The 24,166-nt window shown below is 47.8% G+C and overlaps 1 protein-coding gene across 4 annotated transcripts in view; it reads right to left on the bottom strand.

Annotated features, from left to right (window-relative positions):
• Positions 1-24,166, bottom strand: part of LOC147454266 (CBL-interacting protein kinase 32-like) — a 79,832-nt gene that overhangs the window by 41,756 nt on the left and 13,910 nt on the right. For all 4 annotated transcript variants that reach the window (XM_086516300.1, XM_086516301.1, XM_086516299.1 and 1 more), the window contains exons 9-11: positions 1,683-1,805; positions 1,476-1,595; positions 1,242-1,355 (exon numbers count right to left, since the gene is read on the bottom strand). In XM_086516300.1, coding sequence (XP_086372426.1) covers positions 1,242-1,355; positions 1,476-1,595; positions 1,683-1,805 — 357 coding nt within the window. The remainder of the gene's footprint in view (positions 1-1,241; positions 1,356-1,475; positions 1,596-1,682; positions 1,806-24,166) is intronic.

Raw genomic sequence — 24,166 nt, 5'->3', positions numbered from 1 at the left:
CAGACTCCACTAGACCACGGCGAGTGACTAGACCTCCTGGCTAGACCTGGACAAGAGAGGACTAGACCCAGCCTAGAGACTACTAGACCATGACGAGAGACTAGACAAGCACGTTGAAAACTAACCAGGTCGAGGGAAAAGTAGACGGGACCAAGCTGAGGCAGGCCCAGATCTGTGCAAACAAACTGAGTGACACATGGAGCTGAAACCAGGTAGCTCCTCGACTCGACTTCGACTTCGACGGAGTCCAAAAATGAGAGCACCTGTAGCGAGGAAAAGGTGTCGTGCTCTCTAGAGTGGGTGCTCCTTAGTGCAGTATGCATGAAACCTCACTCCAACAAAAGAAACGTCACACAAGAACATGACTCAAACACAGAAGTGAAATATGACTCAAGACACAATACGACTCAAAACACAACTGCAGACTCAACTCAATGGAACTCGACAACCTCAAAGAACCATACAACTCTGGCTGGCAGCACACACAGCTCTAATCTCAGGACTCAAGGTACAATGGGGGTGTGGAGGCTCCGGGGGGCAGGGAGAGTGCCAGTGGGGTGCAGAACTAAAGACTCAGGACTCAAGACTAGACGCTAAACCATACAAAAGTGGATGATGATGCGTCCCACCGACTAGAACCAACCACTCATATGTATCTCCTAAAGAGCCACCAACAGCTGGCCGATATCCCAATCCAGCTAACCCCTATCTCCTAACGGAGGTGGTGGTGATCTGGCCACGATGTCCACTGGACCTCCATCCGTAACACTTGCCACGTGTCACTGCCCAGCGCGAGAGTCCGCCCAGTGTGAACTCAAGCCCAACTGCAACTAATTGCTTGTCCCATGCCAATGACATTGTAGCCCATGCCAGTGACACTGTAGCCCTGCTACAAGCACATGCCATGTTTTGTTGACAAGAAAAATATTTACAATCCTCGAACTACCTGCTATCTATGATCTAGGTCATAGGGATCCTGATTCCTGTCCTATAACACAACCTTGTCCACTGAGCTTACACTTCAGAACAGATAATGCATTTCTTTCATAACGGGATTACCTGGTACTGTGAGTATAGATACATAGTTAGAGAGGAGGAAGAAGATGCACCGCACTCTGGCTAGTAAAACTGGACGGTGCATTCTCAGTGTGCCAGATGCACATTAGTTACTATACAGGAGTCTCATAGCTAAAGCATTTATCGGAAGAGACCTAGTATGTAATAGAAATTATCGAGAGTACCTTATAGTTGTCCCTTAGAACACGAAACCCAAGAGGCTTAGCAGTTTCTTCCATCTTTGTTATGATCTCTGAAGCTGGATATCTTGATGTAAAGTGAGCCTGTTTCCTAAGACCCTGACAAAAGAAACCTTACAGTCAGAAACCAGTATTACATACTACAGCATGCACTAGCATCAAAATGTCACATGAAATTAACAGCTAAATTCTTGTTAAAATTTAAAGGACGAATCGGACCTGGATTTTCCCCAAGACTTTGGAAAGACTCAATTTGTTAGATAAAGATATAAGGTCAAAAGCATTCCACTGAGCTGGTCCTTGCGGTCTTTTGTCATCCATTCCCACTGCAATCAGTTCCTGCTATGCCATAATTTTTTAAGACATGCTCAGTAAGGCTGTGAGGCTGCTAAGAGCCATAGCAGTGAAAAGACAAAATTGAGATACCTTAGAGACATTGAAAACTTCCGTTGCCTCATTCAAACCAACATCTATATCCTCTTTAATGTTGGGTGTTGCAAAATTTATCGTAAACCAGGAATCCTTAAGAATCTCTGGAATGGTAGCCCTCTGCCATTGACACGCCAAAAAAAAAAAAAAAAAGTTTCTAAAAACATTACTCTTCTTTACTTCTATAATCTTGTTTGTGAAAATCTAAATAAATCCTTCTCTACCTTGCACTTCGCACATGAGATTAAGATTGGTTTTTCTGGAAGCGCCCCTTTTTTTCTTTGAGTGGGTGGGTGTTGAGAAGGGGGGGATGGGTGGGTGGGTTGTAGTACATTTTTTTTACATGGACCGCTCAAGATTGATTTTGCCTCAGCTTTACCAGGTTCTTCCACACAGCATAAAGTATTGCACTATCACTAGTAGTTGCTTCAAATGTGTAAAACAGCAAGGCACAGCCTGAAGAAATAGCAAGCGCTGTGGCAATCGTGCAAGAGAAAGAACTCGGCAGTGATCCTTTGTTTGCACATCTCCACCAAGTCAGCCAGACTACTCGGCAGTGATCTCTTGTTCGCACACCTCCACCAACGTTAGCCAAACTACCCTGTATAGCTGCAGTTCCCCCTAAAAGCACTCACTAGCCTTTGACTGGCTGCCGCCTTCCAGCCTCATATCCTCATATCTGGCCGAACCTAGCTGCCCACGTTTGTTATCCATGTCCGCGAGTGTGGGTCTGCACATGGACCTCTGCACCTGCTCATGCTTCAGAGCATTCTACGAGGTATCATCATGCTTACCTCGCTTCTTCTACCGCATAGCATGATTTTTTTTGTTGGACACTGGTGTTACTACTGAGCAGATGCAACCATTCTCACAAGGCACAGCACACACACAGAGGGACCAGTAGAAATGTCAGTGCCAGCTCCCATGAAGGGCAATAACGAATTAGATAACCAATAAGAGTAGCAGCTTGGTCTTTTGATATCAGTAGGGGATGGGGCATTCCCTTATCATACTCGAGCATGCAAGACGCCCATTCTCTCTAGCACACGATTGCCTAAATATACAGTCAAAGTAGTGACAGAACATGCAGTTAGGTGGCACGAAACCAGGACAGCTCTCAGTCAGGAACAGCCAAACTCCATTGCATTCCTCACATAGGCACAAGAATTTTGACATACTAGCAAGCCGGTAATAGGCGGTGAATGTTAAAAAGGCTACTCTAGCTGTACGAAAGTGAAAATTTTTGACATTATAGCAAGCCATAGGTAGTAGGCGATGTGTGTTAAGAAGGCTACTCTAGCTGTATGGGAGTAAAAAAATTATCATGTGTCTTGATGCCTTTGTGTGTAGCTCTCACATGGGTCCCCTTGTTCGATGGCGTCCCATTTTAGCTATAAGATGAAATAACAACAAAGGTAAGATCTCGTAGTAAAAAGAAACAATGCATAGTAGACAATGGAGAGCATCAAGAAATTTGATTATCAAGATGATATAATGTGATGGCATTGTGCACCTATGCGCTCTCAAGGTAGAGCTTAGATGGCAACTCAACACAACTTAAGCCAACAAGGAATAACAGTAGCAAGGGCGGAATATCCATAGCATAGGATGCCTTGGCTCACACGATGCTACGCATCCCTGAGAGGATCTTGTTGGACTCAGAGCTCAGAGAGCAAGTGGTGGCTCTTTGGACAGAGGGCTTGGACACGCAGGACTCTCCTGTTGATAGAGTGGCCTCTGGACTTGCTCAGCTTAGTCATTTCTTTCTCCAAGAGTCTATGGCTCGCCTGGCTGCAGGGAGAGAGGAGGAGCAGTGTCTCTGTCGGGGCGTTGCTTCCTTGCAGAGGATGCAGGAGCAACACCCAAACAGTCCTGGGTTGGAGGAGCCAACATAGAGGAGAGGCGTCACGAGTTTGCTTTCCATCGACGGGCATCTCAGTGGACCCAGGTGGGTGACAAAGTGACTGGGTCGTTCTTTGAGGTAGTGGGACCCCGTCATGCGCACACCAGTGTCAACCAACCAATTGAGGAGACCTGACGGGTTAGTTGCTTCAAAGCCAGAGGACATGCATGCAGTTGCTACTGACTTTTACCGTGACCTGCTGTCAGCGGAGCGTCACGATGCATGCAGAGAGCAAGTTTGGGCACAGATGCCTTGTCTTGTGATTGAGGAGATGCGTCTGAGACTGGAGCTGCCTCTGTCACAAAGTGATGACGTGGCTACCGACAACAGAAACCCTAATTTTTGCCAAAAACCCTAAAAATCTTGCAAACCCTAATTTCTGGAAACCCTAACCCTAACTGCTGGCTGAAACCCTAAGTAGCTGGAAACCCTAAAAATCTGGTGCCAATGCCACGTGGCAGCAGTGTACGGACGTCCCGGAATTTGCGGAAGCTGGAAAAGCATGCTTTTGGCTACGCAAGGGAGAATTGAGAGAGAAAGAGATTGAATTTGCTTTATTTTTACTAACTCTCATTGAGAGAGAGAGAGAGAGAGAGAGAGAGAGAGAGAGAGAGAGAGAGAGACTGCTTTTTGGAACTGAAAGCTTTTAGGCTTTTGATTTTTAAGCTTTTGGAGCTCTGCTTTTGGGCATCCCTTGTAACCTTTTTATTAGTGGTTTAGGGCTCACTTCTCAGGGCATCTGGACGCAGAGTCTGAGAGTGAAACCCTAACCGCTCTCTCTTGTACTTTGAACATTGATTAATACATAAAGAAATACCGAAAGGGGCGTCAGTCTTTGGGGCCAATATCTCTAGGAAGGGAACGGCCAGTGCAAATCTATTGTGATCTGTGAATTGTTTGAAGTGGTTATTTTGGTGCTGTCGTGATTGATTCTTGACTTAGAGTGTCCAAGTCTGTCACAGTGGTATCAGAGCACGGCCGAATTCTCTTCTACGGGAAATCCGATCCCCAAAATTTTTTTTTTCCGCGGCACCTATGGCTTCACGCAAGGATCAGTCGACTCCCTCTGCATCTGGAGGTGCGGGCTGGGATCACAACGAAGATTCAGGCAGAGAGTATGGCCCGCCTCGGCCTACTTAGGCGGAGAGACAAGAGATGGAGCGTCGCCAATTGATCGGCGATGCAACAAAGATGATGCTCAATTTTGCGAAGGACCCAAAATTTGCAAAATATATGAGCGAGACTTCTTTTCAGGAAGTGCATGAGCAGTGCCCGATTACCACTACACCACCCCCGAAACCCGCTCTCAAGAAACCTTCTGAACACAAGCAATACTCAGAGAAGGAATTAGAAGAGGTGGTTGATGCACGGATTGCTCAGCTTTTTGACACGCAAAAGAAAGCCAAAAAGCACGGCAAAAAGCAGAAGAAAAGCATTGACTTCCCGGGTTATTTGGGTTGTCAGTCGACATTTGACAAAGCAAAGAAACAGAAGAAGCGTGTTCGATTTGAAGGAGTACCCAATTCTTCTTCTTCTTCTTCTTCTTCTTCTTCTTCTTCTGACAGTTCTTCTAGCTCTTCAGATTCGAGCGAAGAAGACAAGAAAGGTAAAAAGCAAAGCAAGAAACAAAGCTTCGGAAAGGGCAAGAGAAAGGCAAAGAAGTCTAAATCTCGCCCAGAGACTAACAGTTCTACTGAGGACTCGTCTACAGACAGCTCAGATTCCGATGACGGAAACTTTTATGCGAACAAGAAGAATTTTTATAAAGCCAACCAATATGACTTTCTCGAAGATAAAAGCAAGAAAGTCCGAGAGTTTAAGGAAGGTGGCCACTCGATCAAGTTTGATACTTTTTCAGGATACTCACATGCTTCAAAGGCTTTGTCTCTTATACAACAGCTTGACATCGCTTTCGCGGGAGGACGCTATTCAGAGCACTCCAAGATTCGGAGAGCTGCCTCTTCCTTTAAGGGGAATGCTCGTACTTGGTGGTCCACGCTTCTTTTAAACAAGACTGCGTCAATTAAATGGCTGAAATTTAAGAAGCTTTTTATTTCTTCTTGGTTGACGCAAGAATATGAACGAGATATACGAGCTGCTTGGAACCATCTTCGGATGACCAAGAAAGATACAATCAATGCTTATTGTGAGAGATTCTGGAGCTCTTTTCTACCCGCCTCTTCATTCAAGAAGATCTCGTTCAGAGAACAGATTGAGCGGTTTACCTTGGGTCTACCTACAGAGATCCGAGATCACTGCTTGGAACAAAAGTCAGCTTCTATTCGGGAGTTGATGAGTCATGCGAAGCGGGGTTTTGCCATTCACTCTGGTAGTCTCACCTACCCCACAGATGAGGCCATGACACAACGAGCCGAACAGACTTCTGGGAATGAAAGTAGAAAGAGAAAGAGCAATCCAGACAAAAAGGATGCACGACCCAAGCTTACTCCTGAGGAGAGAGCTCGCCTCATCAGAGAGGGAAAGTGCTTTGGATGCGGGGAACATGGACATATCTCCGCGAAGTGCCCTAAAAAGGCACCGAAAGAACAGAATGATAAGGACGACGACAGGTCTGAGAGTTCGAGAGCAGCTGCGGAACGTGGCAGATAGAAAAGCAAAACTGGTACCACATGGCGTGGGACTTGCACCGAATCAAATGAATGAAAGTACAAACTTTGCCGCTTTTTGGGGCAAAGTGAAGGATCAAGAAGCTCTTTTGAAGGAGCCCACGCCAACTTCTTTTCACTTGGAATTGGCGGCTCGATTTGGAATTACGCCGGACAGACTGACGCCACAGGCGGAGGTAGTTCGACTGGCACCCGCGGATGGGATGTTGCCATTACACCGGGCATTGGCAAACTTCGTTTGCAATGACACGAGTGTTCAGGGCACGCGAGTGACATTCTACTCGGAATCCCTTGGTACCACCAGAACTACGCCGTGGTTGACTACCGGGCGAGAAAGCGACTTTGACAAATGAAGGGCTCAGAGATTGTACTTTATGAACTTCAGTTTCTTTACTCATTCTTTTGGGAGAGAATTGAACGATGGATAAAGGTTGAATATGTTTTGACCTGAACAAAAGAACACCAAGATTTTTCTCCACACTCATGCCGATTGCTTTTTAGAGGGCCTGAAGATCAGACCACTGAACTGATACCTGGAAGGACGTCACCGAACCGGCCACCTTACCGTGTGAGCCGAGTACAGACTGAAAAGATTATGAACCAAGTGAAAGACCTCTTGGACAAGGGTCTTGTCCAGCCTAGTACTTCACCATATTGCTCTCCACTGTTGTTGATTTGAAGAAAGATGGATTTTGGAGAATGTGCATCGATCATACAGCTCTCAACAAATCACCATCAAGAACAGGTTACAGGGATCCTCGTGCTTTAGCAGGATTGATCTGAAGAGTGGATATCATCAGATCCGAATCGCAACGGGAGACGTCTACAAGACAGCCTTCCGAACTACCTTTTGGATTATTTGAGTTTTTGGCGATGCCTTTTGGTTTAACCAATGCTCCTACGACATTTAATCGGATGATAGACAGGATTTTTCGAGAGTACAAGCTATTTGTTGGCACTTTCTTTCATGATATCATTGTTTTCTCCAAGAATGAGGCAGTACACAGAGATCATCTGCTTCAGAGATACACTTTTTGGGACACTTTGTCTCAGCAACAGGAGTGCAAGTGGATTCGGCCAAGATAGAGACTATACGTGATTGGTCCGATTTGAAGAATGTCCATGAAGTTGGAAGCTTCTTGGGACTATGTTCGTACTACAGGCGGTTCATAAGAAAGTTTGCAGAGGTTGCTTCCCCTTTGCATATCTTGACACACAAAGGAGTCCCTTTCTCGTGGGGATCCACAGAGGTGACTCCCTTTCAGACATTGAACAAGAAATTGACTATAGGACCTGATTTGACTTTGCCGGGCTTGCAAAAGTCATTTGAAGTATTTTGTGATGCTTGTGGTCGTAGTCTGGGTGCGGTCTTGATGCAAGAAGGCTATGTCATTGCTTACGAGACTCTAGGCCGGAGATGACAGCACAGATTTATGAGAAAGAGCTTTTGGCGGTTATCCATGCTCTTACTCAGTGGCCGCATTACCTACTCGGAACGGATTTTACTATCTTTACAGACCATCAGAGTTTGCGCTACTTCTTGTCACAGAAGCAGCTTTCGGAAAAGCAGATGCGGTGGGCGAACATCTTGTCACAGTTTCACTTCCAGATTGTCCATGTGCAGGGACAGAAGAATGTGGTGGCAGATGCTTTGTCTCGAAAGCCGTTGGTTCTGGCTATTTCCGCAATACATCATAGGATCTTCGAGGATATGGTCGATCAATATGCCTGAAGGTCAAGTTTGACAGGCATAAGGCACAGGGATTGTTACAGCCTTTACCCATACCCACCCGCCCCTCGGAAAGTATTAAAATGGATTTCATTTTTTTGATCTCCCGAGAACACGGAATGATCACAATGATTTTCCGATTACATGGCACGTTTCAGACGATTGTCTCCGACAGAGACCCCAGATTTATGAGTTTGTTTTGGAAGGCAATTTGGGAGAACATTGGCACGCGGTTGCAGTTCTCGTCATCGTTCCACTTGCAGACCGACGGGCAATCTGAGATTGTCAATTCAGTGGTTTTAGATTTATTGAATTCTGGTATCTCGGATCAGAAGACTCAATGGGAAAAGAACTTACCTTTGGTGGAATTTGCCTACAATAACACGATACACTCTTCGACGGGGAAGACGCCATTTGGGATTGTTGAAAGTGCTGCGAAGGTTCCATCCTTTCTCACCACGAAAGATTAGATATTTCAAGCGGATGAATATTCGCGAGATTTGAATACGGCTTTTGCCAAGGTTCGCAAGACTTTGCAGAAGTTTCAAGAATGACAGGAAAAGGCAGCGGATCGCCATCGTCGCGATTTGAAATTGAAGGAGGATGATTAGGTGCTCTTACGTTTTGAGAAGGCACGCCTAAGAAAGAAAAAGGGAAAGGACAGGCTTTTTTTTCCAAAGCTTAGTATGCGATACTACGGACCTTTCCAGATCACTGAAAAAATAAATGATGTCTACTTCCCATTGAAACTGCCAGATACTTGGAGGATTCACAATGCATTCCATGTGAGTCTCTTGAAACCTTTTAAGGGTGATGTGCCCTATGATGGGGAGCCTGATGAGCAACCCGAAGTGGAAGAAAACGAGGAGATCCTTGTTCTTGAACAGATTTTGGCACATAACGATATGAAGAAAGGTAAAGTCCGAAGGCGGTTCTTGGTTAAGTTCAAGAACTTTCCTGCATTTGATGCGAAGTGGATGGAGGAGGAGGACCTAGCAGATACTCCTCGGATTGTGAAACTTTACCTCGATGCTTTGGTTTAGCATAGTCTATTCCAAACCGAACCCAGAATTCAGCTTGGCCGAAGATCTGGTGCAGTGGGATCCACAAGAGGGGAGTCACTCCGCTCCTTTGTCAACAGATGCCTCGATTTTGATACTAAAGTCACTGATGTCTCTTTGAGCTTCAGGGATACTGACAGCTGACAGTATTCTGCTTGATGACTTTATGAAATGGAATTCCTGATAATGATACTGATTTGTTCTTGACTTCTTTTGAGTGCAGGAACTGATAGACGAAATGACTGCAGTATTTTGGTCTGATTGATCTCGAACAAACATGGTTGCAATAGAGGTTAGTCAATCGGACATCGATAAGGTCCCGATTGGACCTAGATGTGATTGCTAGCTACATTGCCGAGAAATCATGGTCTAAGATCCGAATGAATGTTGAATGTCATGCGATGTCCAGTTATGTCTGGTGATGTCCTGTGATGTGACTGTCGATTTGGTACATGTGCTAGATGTGTGTTCCTAGTACGTAGGTACTAACAATCAGTGTCTGCTAAGACAGTTTATGGCTTTTGTCGGTTTTGCAAGCGTAATCGCGGTCGATTACAGTGCTTTCAAGAGGGGGGTATGTCACAAAGTGATGACGTGGCTATCGACAGTAAAAACCCTAATTTCTGCCAAAAACCCTAATTTTTGCCAAAAACCCAAACCCTAACCCTAACTGATGGCTGAAACCTTAAGTGGCTGGAAACCCTAAAAATCTGGCGCTAGTGCCACGTGGCAGCAGTGTACGGACATCCCGGAATTTGCGAAAGCTGGAAAAGCATGCTTTTGGCTACACAAGGGAGAATTGAGAGAGAGAGATTGAATTTGCTTTATTTTTACCGACTCTCATTGAGAGAGAGAGAGAGAGAGAGAGAGAGAGAGAGAGAAATTGCTTTTTGGAACTGAAAGCTTTTAGGCTTTTGATTTTTAAGCTTTTGGGGCTCTACTTTTGGGCATCCCTTGTAACCTTTTTATTAGTGGTTTAGGGCTCACTTCTCAGGGCATCTGGACGCACAGTCTGAGAGTGAAACCCTAACCGCTCTCTCTTGTACTTTGAACATTGATTAATACATAAAGAAATACCGAAGGGGGCGCTAGTCTTTGGGGCCAATATCTCTAGGCACGGAACTCCGCCAGGCCAGTGCAAATCTATTGTGATCTGTGAATTGTTTGAAGTGGTTATTTTGGTGCTGTCGTGATTGATTCTTGACTTGGAGTGTCCAAGTCTATTACAGCCTCTCCAGCTCGAGGATCTCCATGCGACCCTCAGAGCACTTCCTCGTGGTAGTAGTCCCGAGGAGGATGGTTTGACTCCTAGTTTTTTCTTGAAGTACTAGAACTTGCTGGGCACAGACCTTTGCAGTGCTTTTCAATACATCTTGCACACAGGAGAGATTCTGGCGTGGCAGCACTCTCAGCTCCAGCCCAGAACTCATGGGTACAATGGGGGTGTCGAGGCTCGGATGTGCAGGGATGGTGCAGACGTGCTGTGTGTATAGACTCGCTTCTCAAGACCACGATGCTGGACCATATATGAAGAAGATGATCCTCCAACGGCTCATAAATGTCAGCCACCTAAGTCTATCTCCAAACTGAGTGGTGGTGGTAACCTGGCCACGATGTCCAGTAGACCACCGTCCGTATCCCTGCCACGTGTCACTGACAGCCCAGAGAGTCCGTCAAGTGTAAACCAGACCAGACAAACTATACTAATTTTGTGTCCTGTGAAAGTGACACTCTACAGGTTGCCCGCCACAAGACCGCTCACCGTCTCGGTGAGAGGAATACTGAAAAACTGTGAAAGAAAACCACTAGGTACCGCATCTGTACATCTGTCTTGAGGCAGGTGCTAGGCCCAACCACGACCTTACATGCCTCAAAAGTGGAGTTAAAAACACTACACTGCTTGCAAACGCCTTAAGACTTTGAATAGGCAGAAACCCGGTATGATTGCATAGTCCAAGAATCCCAATTGGCTAAACAGAATGAGGCTCCACAGCAAAGAAATATGCTCGGTTTGGACCCAGCACATCTTTATCTTCCATAACCATAGTGAGAGGAAAATGACCTGGTCAATGCTTGCAAATGAACCTTGCAACACTTTCTGCACAACACTCTTCTCGAAAAGAGGGATGACCATAAGGTGGAGTAACACCACAAATAAGGTTAAGCTCCGTCGTGATGGCAGAACGAAAAGCATTAACAGCAATGGGATGGCAACCAGGTGAATGCTTGAAAGCCACAAGGAAACCAGGTGAATGCTTGAAAGCCGAGGGGTGGGTAGGTAGTAGGTAGGGGGCGTGGCCTAGGTAGGGGGAGGGCGAGGGCGAGGGGCATAGTCACAAGGGACACATTCCGAGACGGGGAACAGGGAATGGGGGATGGGGCTCAAATAGATTTTTTAGTGTAAAAAAGAGGGCGGGACGGCAAGTGGGGATGGAAAAGTGGGGACGGGAAGCCCGAAAAAGGGTGTCCCATGTTACTATGGCGAGGGGTAGGTAGGGGGGCGAGGCCTGGGTAGGGGGGTAGGTAGGGGGCAAGAACTAGGTAGGGGGAGGGCGAGGGGTAGGTAGGGAGCGAGGCCTAGGTAGGGGGAGGGGGAGGGCGAGGCCTAGGTAGGGGGGGGGGGAACGAGGGCGAGGGGTAGGTAGGGGGCGAGAGTGAGAGAGCAGGGGACGAGGGGGTGTGAGGGGGAGGGTAGGGGCGAGGGCTGGTGAGGGGAGGCGAGGGTGAGAGGGGGGGACGAGAGGTAAGTAGGGGGTAGGTAGGGGGCGAGAGTGAGAGAGCAGGGGACGAGGGGGTGTGAGGGGGAGGGTAAGGGCGAGGGCTGGTGAGGGTGAGAAGGGGGGACGAGAGGTAAGTTTGGGGGGGGGGGGGGGGGGGGGGGGGGGGGGGGGGGGGGGTGGGAGAGGGGGCGAGGCGGGAGGGGTAGGGACGAGTTGGGGGGTATGGCGAGCTGGGAGAGAGGGGTTGGGCGAGTTGGAAGAGGGGGAGGGGCGAGTTTGGAGAGGGTTGGGCGAGTTGGGGAGGGGGAGGGGCGAGTTTGGAGAGGGTTGGGGAGGGGAAGGGGGACGAGTTGGGAAGGGGGAGGGTAGGGCAGGTTTAAGGGGATAGGGGTAGATAGGGGCGATAGCGCTCAAGCAGAGAAATAACATGATCACGATCACGGAATTCACCAAGCTTGAAATCACCGTTGTTGAGGCAGCTTTGTGAAGGGAGTTTTCTAGACACAGAGTAGAGCTTTGTTCTGGTCGGAGAAGCAGACACCGATGTCGTTGATGTTGAAGGTTGGTGAACTCCTGTATAGGGGATTTCTTGCCCCTCTATGATTCTTTATAGTCTCACCAGATCCAAAGGCTTCCCCCAAGGGCACACGGGGAGTAGCTTCTGTGACCCTTACCCTTTGAGTTGGCTCAGGTGGGGGAGGGCGAGGGCGAGGCCTAGGTAGGGGGGGGGGAACGAGGGCGAGGGGTAGGTAGGGGGCGAGAGTGAGAGAGCAGGGGACGAGGGGGTGTGAGGGGGAGGGTAGGGGCGAGGGCTGGTGAGGGGAGGCGAGGGTGAGAGGGGGGGACGAGAGGTAAGTAGGGGGTAGGTAGGGGGCGAGAGTGAGAGAGCAGGGGACGAGGGGGTGTGAGGGGGAGGGTAAGGGCGAGGGCTGGTGAGGGTGAGAAGGGGGGACGAGAGGTAAGTTGGGAGGGGGGGGAGAGGGGGCGAGGCGGGAGGGGTAGGGACGAGTTGGGGGGTATGGCGAGCTGGGAGAGAGGGGTTGGGCGAGTTGGAAGAGGGGGAGGGGCGAGTTTGGAGAGGGTTGGGCGAGTTGGGGAGGGGGAGGGGCGAGTTTGGAGAGGGTTGGGGAGGGGAAGGGGGACGAGTTGGGAAGGGGGAGGGTAGGGCAGGTTTAAGGGGATAGGGGTAGATAGGGGCGATAGCGCTCAAGCAGAGAAATAACATGATCACGATCACGGAATTCACCAAGCTTGAAATCACCGTTGTTGAGGCAGCTTTGTGAAGGGAGTTTTCTAGACACAGAGTAGAGCTTTGTTCTGGTCGGAGAAGCAGACACCGATGTCGTTGATGTTGAAGGTTGGTGAACTCCTGTATAGGGGATTTCTTGCCCCTCTATGATTCTTTATAGTCTCACCAGATCCAAAGGCTTCCCCCAAGGGCACACGGGGAGTAGCTTCTGTGACCCTTACCCTTTGAGTTGGCTCAGGTGGCTCATTAGGCTTACATATTGTGGAAACATTGGAAGAGGGTGTACCTTCAAGCAAAGAGTGAATAGAGACTCCATAACAAGGCATAGATTTGGTAGCATCCAACCACTCCAACAGATCCTCATCTGACCCGTCATGTGGAGTAGGTTGTTCCCATTCAAGGCTGGTTGCTAGGGACAAAGAACTATGTTGCACGACGGGATCCATGCCTCCTTCCAGGCGAATTGGTTGCATCGGGGAGCCAAGAGTATGTATCCACATGGCATCGTTTTCCCAATCATGAAGTGCTTTAGTGTGTCGCAGCCATGGTCTTCCGATGAGCAAGGGAAATCCGCCTCCACCTGTGGAAGACGAATCACAACAAAATCCAAACTAAAAGTGAAATCTTGTACCTGCAAAGGCACCTCTTTTCCACTATGCCCACAAGGTATACTGTCCTCTAGTCGGCCAATGTTACTGTGAAGGGGGCAGGTTGATCAGGCTGCAGGCCTAAAGCCATTGTAGTGAACTCAAGCATCATTATGATGCCAGATCCACCATCCACTATCACCCCTGAGAATTGCCGACCCAAAACGGACACTATTAGGCGAGGGCTTCTATAATCAGTGAGGGGAGAAGCGGGATTGGATATCATATAGGACTCTGATGGTCGCACTGGGAGGTGCCCGCCACTAGGACTTGCTCCGGGGTAAAGTGACTCAATAACAGCAAGGGTGTCACTTCGAAAACTCGCGTCTAACCGTAGCATGTCATAGAGGGAAACTTGTTGGAAAGTGTTCTTCAAGACTGTCTCTGCTGTAAGCTTTTCTTGATCTACCAATGGTTTCTATGGTACCTTGATCTTCTGTAGGTCTGAAACTACTTCCAAGAAAGCTTCATCAATATCGGAGAGCAAAAATTTGGATTCTTTCTTGGCACTGGGGGATGGCTTGTCAATAGTTGAAGGCAAGGTATTCACTGTTGTGAGAATGTGTGAGGGAGTTGAACTTGATGGAATGCTAAGAGCGAGAGCGGATGGCTCCTCTACCAACTGCAGCTTATTTTGAGGGGTAACCACGTGGGTAGAAGGGGGCGGTTGAGGAGTGGGGCTCACTGCTATCAAATTGAGCTTGGGAAAGGTAAACTCATTTTGGCTTTGACTTGGGTTCGCAGCCGTGGATGCACGAAGTTTAGGGCAACAATCTTTATTGTAGTGATCCTTCGTTTCAAGGCAATGACGGCAGGGAGAGGACCTTCTGGCAGGGGGCATGTGCTTTGGTAATGCCCATATTCCCCGCATCTGTAGCACAAAATGGGCCGATTCAAAGGGCGAGTCGAAGGGCGAGGTGGTCCTTGCTCCTGGTGCATGGAGTTGGAGTTGGAGGCATAGAAGCTTTGAGGTGATGAGGGAGCATGGGTATGATAAAAGCTCTGAGAGGGAAAAGTACTTTGCATACCTTGCATAGGAGGGGCTGTCAATAAAGGTGGCATATGGTGTGGATGGCCACAGGGAGAAACCATGTTGGATGCAGGTGCTGGCCCTGGTTGAGTAGGACCAAGACTGTTGTATTTGTCGCAATCCCTTGAGGTAGTAGCAGTCCTTGTCCTCATGTCCAGACTTTTCACAGAAGTGGCAGTACACCCGAAGGGGGCATTCACGTGGAGGGTGTCCTGGAGAGCGGCATTAGCTACACCAAACCATAGCCTTAGTGTCCTGCTGAGACTTGAGCTCTTCTAGCTCGTGCTTGATCTGTTCCAATGCCTCGTGATGTGGAGGCTTCTCCTGTGTGAGAGAGAAGGACCTCTCCTCTTGAAGAGCTCGCTGTAACTTTAGGGCTTCCAGTTCCCTGCGTAAAGAGTTAAAGGATCAGAAGGACTTTCCGAAAACAATGAGGGGGTCTCCTGAGGAGAGTTGGTGAACAGCTACCTAGCTCCCTCTATCCTAGTAGCAGCCGCAACAAACTCCTCCAGAGTGGTGTCAAGTCGGAGACTCTCTCGGAGTTTTTGTTGAGAAGTTTTGGGAAGAGCCTTCTCCACCCACTTCTTAACCATAAATTCACCAGGTTGCTGAGGAAGCTTTGCAACCAGAGACTTGGTTTTAGTCATGAGTTCGGCAAAAGTCTCCTCTGGCTGGAGCAGCATATTGGCCAACTCATCCAAAACCTTTTCCTGGTAATCACCTAGCCTGAATGCTGCACAGAATTGTTGTCTTAAAGCTGCCCAAGTTGCAAAATGGTTCTCTGCAAACTGACTGTACCATTTATTTGCTAAGCCATCCAGGGTAGATGGAAAGAGTACCAAATAAGCATCTTCTCTATTAAGTCCACAACCTCCATAGAGAGATACAAACCTCCTTGCATGGTCGTCTGCATCTTCTGAGGAGAGTCCCTTGAAGGTAGGAAACTTGATGTTTACCTTGGCCAAAACACTGGTCAACGCCTCCATGGCCTCTTGCTCAAGAGCTCGTTGCTCAATAGCCTGCTGTAACAAAATAGGAGAGAGTTTTACTGGGGAAGGTGACCTAGAAGATGTGGAATCAGATGGAGGAATGGGTGATGCCGTATGTGGAGGTATGGGTGATGAGGTTGATGGACTTCTACTAGGTACCAAGGGTCGTCTTCTGTTGTAGCACTTCAGAGGACTCAATAGTGCGCTTTGACGCTCTAATGACCGCCTTGTATGTGTCATGCAGGGACCACAAACCCAACCAAGCTTTGGGCAAGAAGACCTTTAATTGGCTGAACACAGGTCTAGACTCTACTAGACCAGGGCAAGTGACTAGACCACCGGGCTGGACCAAGGACGAGCAGGGACTAGACCAGGGACGAGGAAGGACTAGACCAAGGACGAGGAAGGCCTAGACGTTGGACCAGGGCGAGAGAGAACCAGACCAGCAGGTTGCACAATGCAAGGCAAAGTAGGCGAAGCTAGGTAAAAACCAGCTAGCTCCTCGATTTGTACCTCAACAGAGAGTGAGACTTCAGTTGAGGTCCCACCGTGATCGCCAAAAGTGAGAGCACTTGTAGCGCGGATAGTGTGTCGTGCTCTCTACAGTGGGTGCTCCTCAATGCAATGTGCGTGACATCACACTCAAAACAGAAGGAAAACAAAGAAAACAATAGATAACAGCTGATCAACATAGAGACACAACAACAGACCAAAACATAAGGACTCGACTATCTCAAAGAACCGATACAGACTCTTGCGTGGCAGCACTCTCAGCTCCAGCCCAGAACTCACGGGTACAATGGGGGTGTCGAGGCTCAGATGTGTAGGGATGGTGCAAACGTGTTGTGTGTATAGACTCGCTCCTCAAGACCACGATGCTGGACCATATATGAAGAAGATGATCCTCCAACGGCTCATAAATGTCAGCTACCTAAGTCTATCTCCAAACTGAGTGGTGGCGGTGACCTGGCCACGATGTCCACTAGACCACCGTTCGTATCCCTGCCACGTGTCACTGCCAGCCCAGAGAGTCCGTCCAGTGTGAACCAGACCAAACCAACTGTACTAATTGTGTATCCTGTGAAAGTGACATTGCAGCCTGCTACACAAGGCTCTCAGCTAGAGGATTCAGCCACTTCTAGAGAGCATTATACATGGGACCCAAATAGGTTTTGTCAAGGAGCGCAGTATCCTTGACAACATCTTGACTTTTTGGGAGGCGTCTGCCCTTGCGCACCTCCGAGGTGAGGATCTGGTGATACTTCTCCTCGATTTTGAGAAGGCCTACGACAGAGTTGATTGGGACTTCTTGGAGGGTACTCTACGTAGGATGGGCTCCTCAAATGCTTGGATCAGAGGTGTGTCAGCTCTCTACAGACGTGCACCTAGTCAAGTTCTTTTGGCAGGAGGTAGAGGAGACCGCTTCATGCTCACACGCTCGGTCAGACATGGCTGCCCTCTAGCCCCCTTCCTCTTTTTGTTCTATGTTGAGGCGATAAGCAGATTCTTGGTTTCACATCAGGTTGGTTTACGTGGCTTAGCGCTCCCTATTCGGGGCGATGAGCTATTGGATGTTGAGTTTGCAGACGACTCAGCTTTGTACTTAGAGGGCCAGGAGGCCAACCTGCACAGGTGTGAGCAGGCTCTAGAGATGTTTTGTTGTGCATCAAGCGCACTGATCAACTGGAGGAAGACAGTGGCTTTCTGGGTTGGCACTGCTCCTACACCTGCTTGGCTGCCAGGTGAGGGTTTTAGATGGATTCCCCCAGGGACTACAGTTCGCTTCTTGGGTTGTCAGGTTGGCCCGGACTTGTCTCCTGAGCAGCAGATTGCTCCCCTCCTCCTGTCCATCAGGAGGAAGTTGCTACATTGGAGTTCGGCACGACTCTCTTTGGCAAGCAGAGTTGTAGTGGCCAACTAAGTGTTGTTGGCTACTATGTGGTACATTACATCTTGTTGGATCTTTTCGAGCTCTTGCATCATCTAGGTAGAGAGGCTGATCAGGACCTTTCTTTGGTCAGGGCGCGACACTTAGATAGCCTGGGCCAAAGTAGCATGGCAGGTCATCACTCTACCTTGTTCTCAAGGGGGGGGTTGGGGATAGTAGACCCAGCACAGCACAGTAGAGCCCTCCTTGGGAAGTTTGTTATCAAAGGACTACTTCCAGGGGAGGAGCCCTGGAAGGAATTTTTGCTTCAACGGCTTCGAGCTCGAGTGCCTCAAGCAGGAGGCCCTTGGAGACCTTCCATTAGATGGATCTTTACAAAGATGAGCTGGATGGTCTGAGCAGGAGAGTGGAGGATCATTTTGTTGTGAGTCTACTTCACTCTTGGAAGCAACTGCGGAGAGGCCTGGAGTAGCACCAACCCACCTGCACAGAGGAGCGTTTGAGACAACCCCTTGTTTGGAACCCCATGGTCAACACTTAGAGAGGCCACTTGGTTGGTAGTAGGCTTGGAGGCTTTGGGCTTGGGAGAGCTGTCCACTGGCACAAGTGCAGTGGTATCCTGGAGAGTGCCTTTCTCCTCAGCTGACCATCCAGGGGTCCCTTTCTTTCAGTACACTGTTCGACTGGGAAGTCACATACTGGCAGCACGGAGAGAGGCTCGTCTTGCTACAGCACCTCATTGGCAAGAGGAGAGTCTCACAGTTGAGTTCTTGTCAACCTTTTGGGCGAGGTTGTGGGACCCAGACAGCTACGGCGAGTCACATTGTTCCAGTGGCTAGTTTCACATAGAGCTACAACAGTGGGGAGCTGGCTAGTACATAGTGGCCTTTCAGCAGCATGCGCAGCTTGTGACCATCATAGTTACCCGGAACGCGGAACGGGAACAGCGACGGGATCCCCGTGGAACGGGGGAACAGCTAGGGGTCCGGAACGGGAACGGCGCGGAACGGGAGGTTAAAAAACACCCAAATAGTGCATTTTTTAGCTCCTTGTGTTTAAATACAAGGAGTATTAGAGTGCTTTGACTCTAATACTCACAAAAAACACGTTTTGAAGACCATTCAACCTTGCTATGACTAGATGAAGATGAGAGAGAGAGAGAGAGCTTGAGAGAGTGAGAGGGAGAGACTCGAGAGAGTGAGAGGGAGAGGGAGAGATTTGAGAGAGTGGGAGGGAGAGGAAGAGAGCTTGAAGGCTTGAAGCCTTGAGCCTTGAGAGAGTGAGTCTTGAGAGGGAGAGATCTTGAGAGTGTGAGAGGGAGAGAGCTTGACCCTTGAGGATTAGCTTGTGGAGAGAAAGGGGGAGGGGGGTGCATTTTATGAGTCCTTGAGGCCTTGCACACTTCAAAAAGAAGCCCAAACATTTACTTCAATTTTTCCAATTTTTGCCAAATTTGTTTGTAGCCGTTGGCCATTCCAAGGGCATTCCGGAACATTCTGGGGGCGTTCCGGAACGTTCCGGAACGGCCATTCCGGTTTGCACTGGCCACCTGGAACGTCATACGTTCCGGGACGTTTCAGAACGTTCGGGAAGGGAACTGCCCCCCAGAACGCCGGAACGGGGGCTAGGGGGCGTTCCCCGGTAACTCTGGTGACCATCCTTTGGAGAGTCAGCGTCACTGTCTATGGGACTACCCTATGGCACAGCAGGTTTGGCTTTGGGTCCTTCGGCTGATGCCAACTCTTTCCACAACACAAGAGTACACTTGGGGGGAAAATGTTGGTCCACTCTCACGGGCCCTGCGCTACAGTTTGAGCTATCCTCCTCCAGCAAGATGATAGTGATACAAGGGGGTCGACCTACTCTCTAGCCTGCTACAGAGCTTCACCACAAAAGTGGTGCAATGAGAGAGAGGTGTGTTGGGAGCTTGTCTTTGGCCTGACACTCTGGTTCATTTGGCGGGCCCGCTGCTTCCGCATCTTCGAGGCTCGCCTTGTGCCACCAGCGAAGACTGTTCAAGATTTTTAGCTGGAGTTGATCCATACTCTCAAGGGACAATTCGAGAGACTTCAGGGCAGCTCCGACCGCATGCGGGAGTGCATAGAGGAGTTCCTTCGACTCTAGCGCTCTGGGCCTTTCTTCACCATGGTCCGGGGTGAGCTCAGATGGCACTACCGTCCACCTGTGTGTTTTTTCCCTCCTCCCATCTCTTGATTTAGCCCTCATTGTACATATGTTGTTTTTTCATTGGGAGAGTCTCCCCTTATGGTTGATGTAGATCTCTCTAGTAGAGGTGGTTGTAGCCCTATGGGCAGTTTTATTAATGAATAGAAGGATCTTTTCTTGGAAAAAAAAAGGATGCTTGGCTCATGGCAACGGCCTCTATTTATAGTGTTGAGCAAGGGTGGTAGGTTAGTGTATTTAGCATGGGAGGCTAACAACCTAACACGCCATTGACCTTGGCAATACACTGCCGCCGCCATTGGCCACCAAAAGATTGGCCACAAAATGTTGACCATCCATTCACTAGTATACACTGCATATACATGGTATAGATTTGAAGGGAACCTTCCCTATCAAAATTTGGGCACAGCACATTCCGATCCGTGATTGTATCCAAAATTAGCTCATTGTCATCAATGATCGCAAAAACGACCACATGGCCGAATCCCACCAAAGATATGCACACTAATGGCTTCTTCTCATAAGAAAGCCTTACAAATGTGCACCATACATCAAGGTGAGATACATCATGAGAGACGGGCATTCATATTTCTGCACAATTGTGATCTTTAGTAGGAAAATACTCAAGGTCTGCAATGGCATCCTCAAAAAGCTCTCTAACATAAGGATATTCAACCTCAATACGCTTTGTGCGTGCTTGGAAAATAGGATTTTTGGTAATGGCCATGTAACTTTGGTTGTCACAATGAAGCGTTGTTGTGGTCTTCGTTAGAATTTAGAAGACCCAAATTTATAAGAATTCTCCTAAGCCAAATTGCTTCACAAGTTGTAAGACAAGCACCTTTATACTCAACTTTTGTTGAACAAAGTGCCTGTCACAAAATGATGACGTGGCATGTCCCCACCTTATGGGGTCCCGTTTGATGGGGCCCAGGGGACACATTAGATTAAAAAAAGAAAGGAGAAGAGGCAATCGCGTGAATGTGTTGACGTGGCAAGGTTGTACGGACGCCTCTGCGATTCACGCTGGCTTCTGACATGACACTGTACGGAATTCCACGATTTGCGCCGGTAGCTTTTGGGTGCCAATTTTTGGGCCAGATGCTTTTGGGACTTGAAGCTTTTGAATTGATTGCTTTTGGGGCTCTACTTTTGTCATCCCTTGTACTGTTTAAAAAAGCCCTTGGGGCCTCACTCTACAGAGCATCTGGACGTAGACTTTGAGAGCAGAGGACCGAGGTCCCTCGGGAGTTGTACTTTGCAATAAAAGGGGCGCCAGATTTTGGGGCCAATACCTCCAAGCACGGAACTATGCCGGGCCGTGTCGTCTCTCTCTCTCTCTCTCTCTCTCTCTCTCTCTCTCTCTCTCTCTCTCTCTCTCTCTCTCTCTCTCTCTCTCTCTCTCTCTCTCTCTCTATTAAAGTTCAATGATTTTGAAGTTTCTATTCGTGTGTTGCTATTGATTTCTCGCTTGGAGTGTTCAAGCCTGTTACAATGCCACTATTGGTTGTCACAAAGTGATGACCGCATGTTAGTACCATACAAGAAGAGGAGGAAAAATAAGCTATTGCAAAATGCATAGTCCAGTGCGAAGATTGACACTAAAGACATAGCCAAACTAGTTGATTCCAATGATGGTTAACAAATCCCTAAGAAGACGGCTAAGCCTAGACTTCCATCAAGAGACTGTGTGCCTTCTTCTGAAGGAAAAAATGGTGGACACTTTGTATCCGCTTCTCATGATCACAAAACACTGGTTGAAGCATGGGATAGAGTGGTCCATTCTTGCAAGGATGCCTTGCTTAATACCACAACCTCATCTTCAACTATGCAAATCACTCCTTCACAAAAATGCAATTTGATTCTCCTTTGCTGATTGTTGGCATGGATGCAGATGTGCCAATGGGCACCACTTCTTGATGTCTACTTCCTGCGATTCTCCTGTTTACAAATGCACACTCCTCTCAGATGTTTCACATATAATGTCTGTGGATTGTGCAACCGTGACAAGTGGAAGCTCACTTGGCATATGTACATACATGCAAAGCAGATATTGTAGTTTTACACCAACATAATCAACATGAATTTGTGGACAATATTATTACTTTGTGGTGTTTGGGATTGCTTATGCTAACACAGGTCATTATTCGGGTGTCTTGCTGATTATACGGCATGAATTACATCCAATCTTAGCTCACAATGACCCTAATGGGAGGTGGATGGTTGCTTATACTACTTCGGCTCAAAGAAGTCACCTTTGGCTAAATACCCTTGGCAATTGCATACATTCTGGTGTGGTGAATTTAATAATGCTCCTTAATGCACTAACAACACATCTGATCATTCCCATATGCTAAGTTCTAATGTTCTTCTTGGAATAATATGGTCCGTGATGTGAGTCTTTTGGATTTGTCCACCATCACTCAGTCTATAGAGAGGGGTTATACTTTCACTCATGACGTACACTCAATGTATCGTGCACCGTTGGATCGCTAGTATTTACTCGATGCTCAACAATATGATATGTTTGTATGCAAGATGAGAATTGATCATTCCTTTACCCTATCTGATCATTTCCCTCTATGGCTCCTTATGTATTTTGATGCTTCTCTAGATGATTCACCTTTACCCCAAAACGGTTATTGCATATCAATAATGCATAACTTTCACATGAAGCCTTCCAAAATATGGTTGTAGTGATTCCTCCTCTTATCTCTCAGATGCCTAAAGATTTGGATGTGGCTTGGTTTCGTTTTGTTATGCATGTACACATAGTCATACAAGATTATGGCACATGGTATATGCAACAACAAAGGAGCAAGGTACAAGAAGCTAAGGCCGCCTATCATGAGTTAGAAGTCCTTGTGTATTCCCGATTGCTTACTACTTTTGAGCAAGAGACTTTATGTGTTGCTAAAACATCTTTGATGCACAATAACATGCGGAAACTGGAATAATGGAAAGGTAGATCGCGCCAATCTGCTTTCATAGCCAAGGGTTATTCGTCAAAGAAATTTATTAAGAATTTACATCATTTGTGACAATCCACCACTGTGAAACGGACTTGGACACCCCAAGTCGGGAATCTGACACGACACACGAGAAAATCAAAACCACTTAACAAAATCTTATCACAATTTAATAGAGAGACGACACGCCCCGGCGTAGTTTCGTGCCCAGAGGTATTGGCCCCAACGTTTGGCGCCCCTTTTGGTATTTATTTTTATATTAATGCTTGAGCAAAGTACAAAGTCCGAAGGTCCTCAGTGCTCTCGGACAAATCTGAGAGAGGAAGTGACACTAATTACATCTTTATAGGCCCCATGGCCTTCCCAAAGCAAGACATGAAAAGCTTCAAGTTCTAAAAGCATCCTGGCCCAAAAGCTAGCGCTTCCAGCAGCCAGCGCAATTCACGAAAAATCCGTACGCTGCCACGTCAACTATCAGTGCAATTCACAGGCCATCCATGCAGCCTGCCACGTCATCGCATTTTACGAAAATTCTAGTGTTTTGTGTTCACTGTGCACATGTAGACAATTTGCCCACAATTTGTGTGATTATGCAAAATCTAACAATAGGTATATACACAAAACTCCACTAGGGTAGTAGACAAGCTTTGTACCCGAGGTAACCGAAAAACTCCTTGTTGCTTGTAGTCGTAGGAGACAGGGTTGAGATTGTGGATGGCCCTTGGTGTGAAGGCAGCCTGTGGGAAAGAGCTTTAGGGAAGGGCTTGCCTTGAAGAGCCTGGCAAATGCGAAGCAAGGTCTTGAGTTTTTTTAAAAATTGATTCAACCAATTTTACCACTAAAACAAAATGCGATGATGTGGGATCTGCACGACTGCGGGCTATGACAAGGTCGGCACTTATGAGGTTGAGCGTCAACGCAGGCAGGCAATGCAAAAGGATGAGGGTGAGGGCCCATGTGCAGGGTCAAGGCAATAGGTTTGCGAGGCAAACTCGTTGACAATGATGTTGTTCATCTTTTGGCACAATGCAACGACAGCGACCATGTGGTCAATGGCATGCTGTAAAGCGTGAGGATGGTGTTGTGAGAAGTGACGACCACGAGGAGTAGAGTGGGACATGGCAGAGTGTGTGTGTGTGTCTCGATAGCAAACAATGGAGTAGTGTGGATCCCAACAAATCGTATGTGTGTGATACACCATATTTGCTACGAAGTGGAGTCAGAAGCAAGTATTAAGCATGGCAGGGACAGCGTGAGAAGGATGGCGCTCTAGGAAGCACCGTGGGGCACCTGTAGTTGACGTGCAAGCCTTGATATTTCGCTCGTTAGACCCCAAGCCGTGTGTTGAGGCTGTTGATTATCACCTTGAAAGAACTATTAACAGATTGATCGTGATGCTTGCAGCAGATTCTGTATACCAGTGATGGCACTTCCAACTGGCTGTCGATTTTTGAATTGGCCCTAGACTTAGCACAGCAAGGGTGA

The sequence above is a fragment of the Adiantum capillus-veneris genome, chromosome 7 (assembly GCF_014529385.1).
Source record: "Adiantum capillus-veneris isolate H3 chromosome 7, ASM1452938v2, whole genome shotgun sequence".
Taxonomy (NCBI): domain Eukaryota; kingdom Viridiplantae; phylum Streptophyta; class Polypodiopsida; order Polypodiales; family Pteridaceae; genus Adiantum; species Adiantum capillus-veneris.
This window is presented reverse-complemented; position numbering and strand designations above follow the sequence as displayed.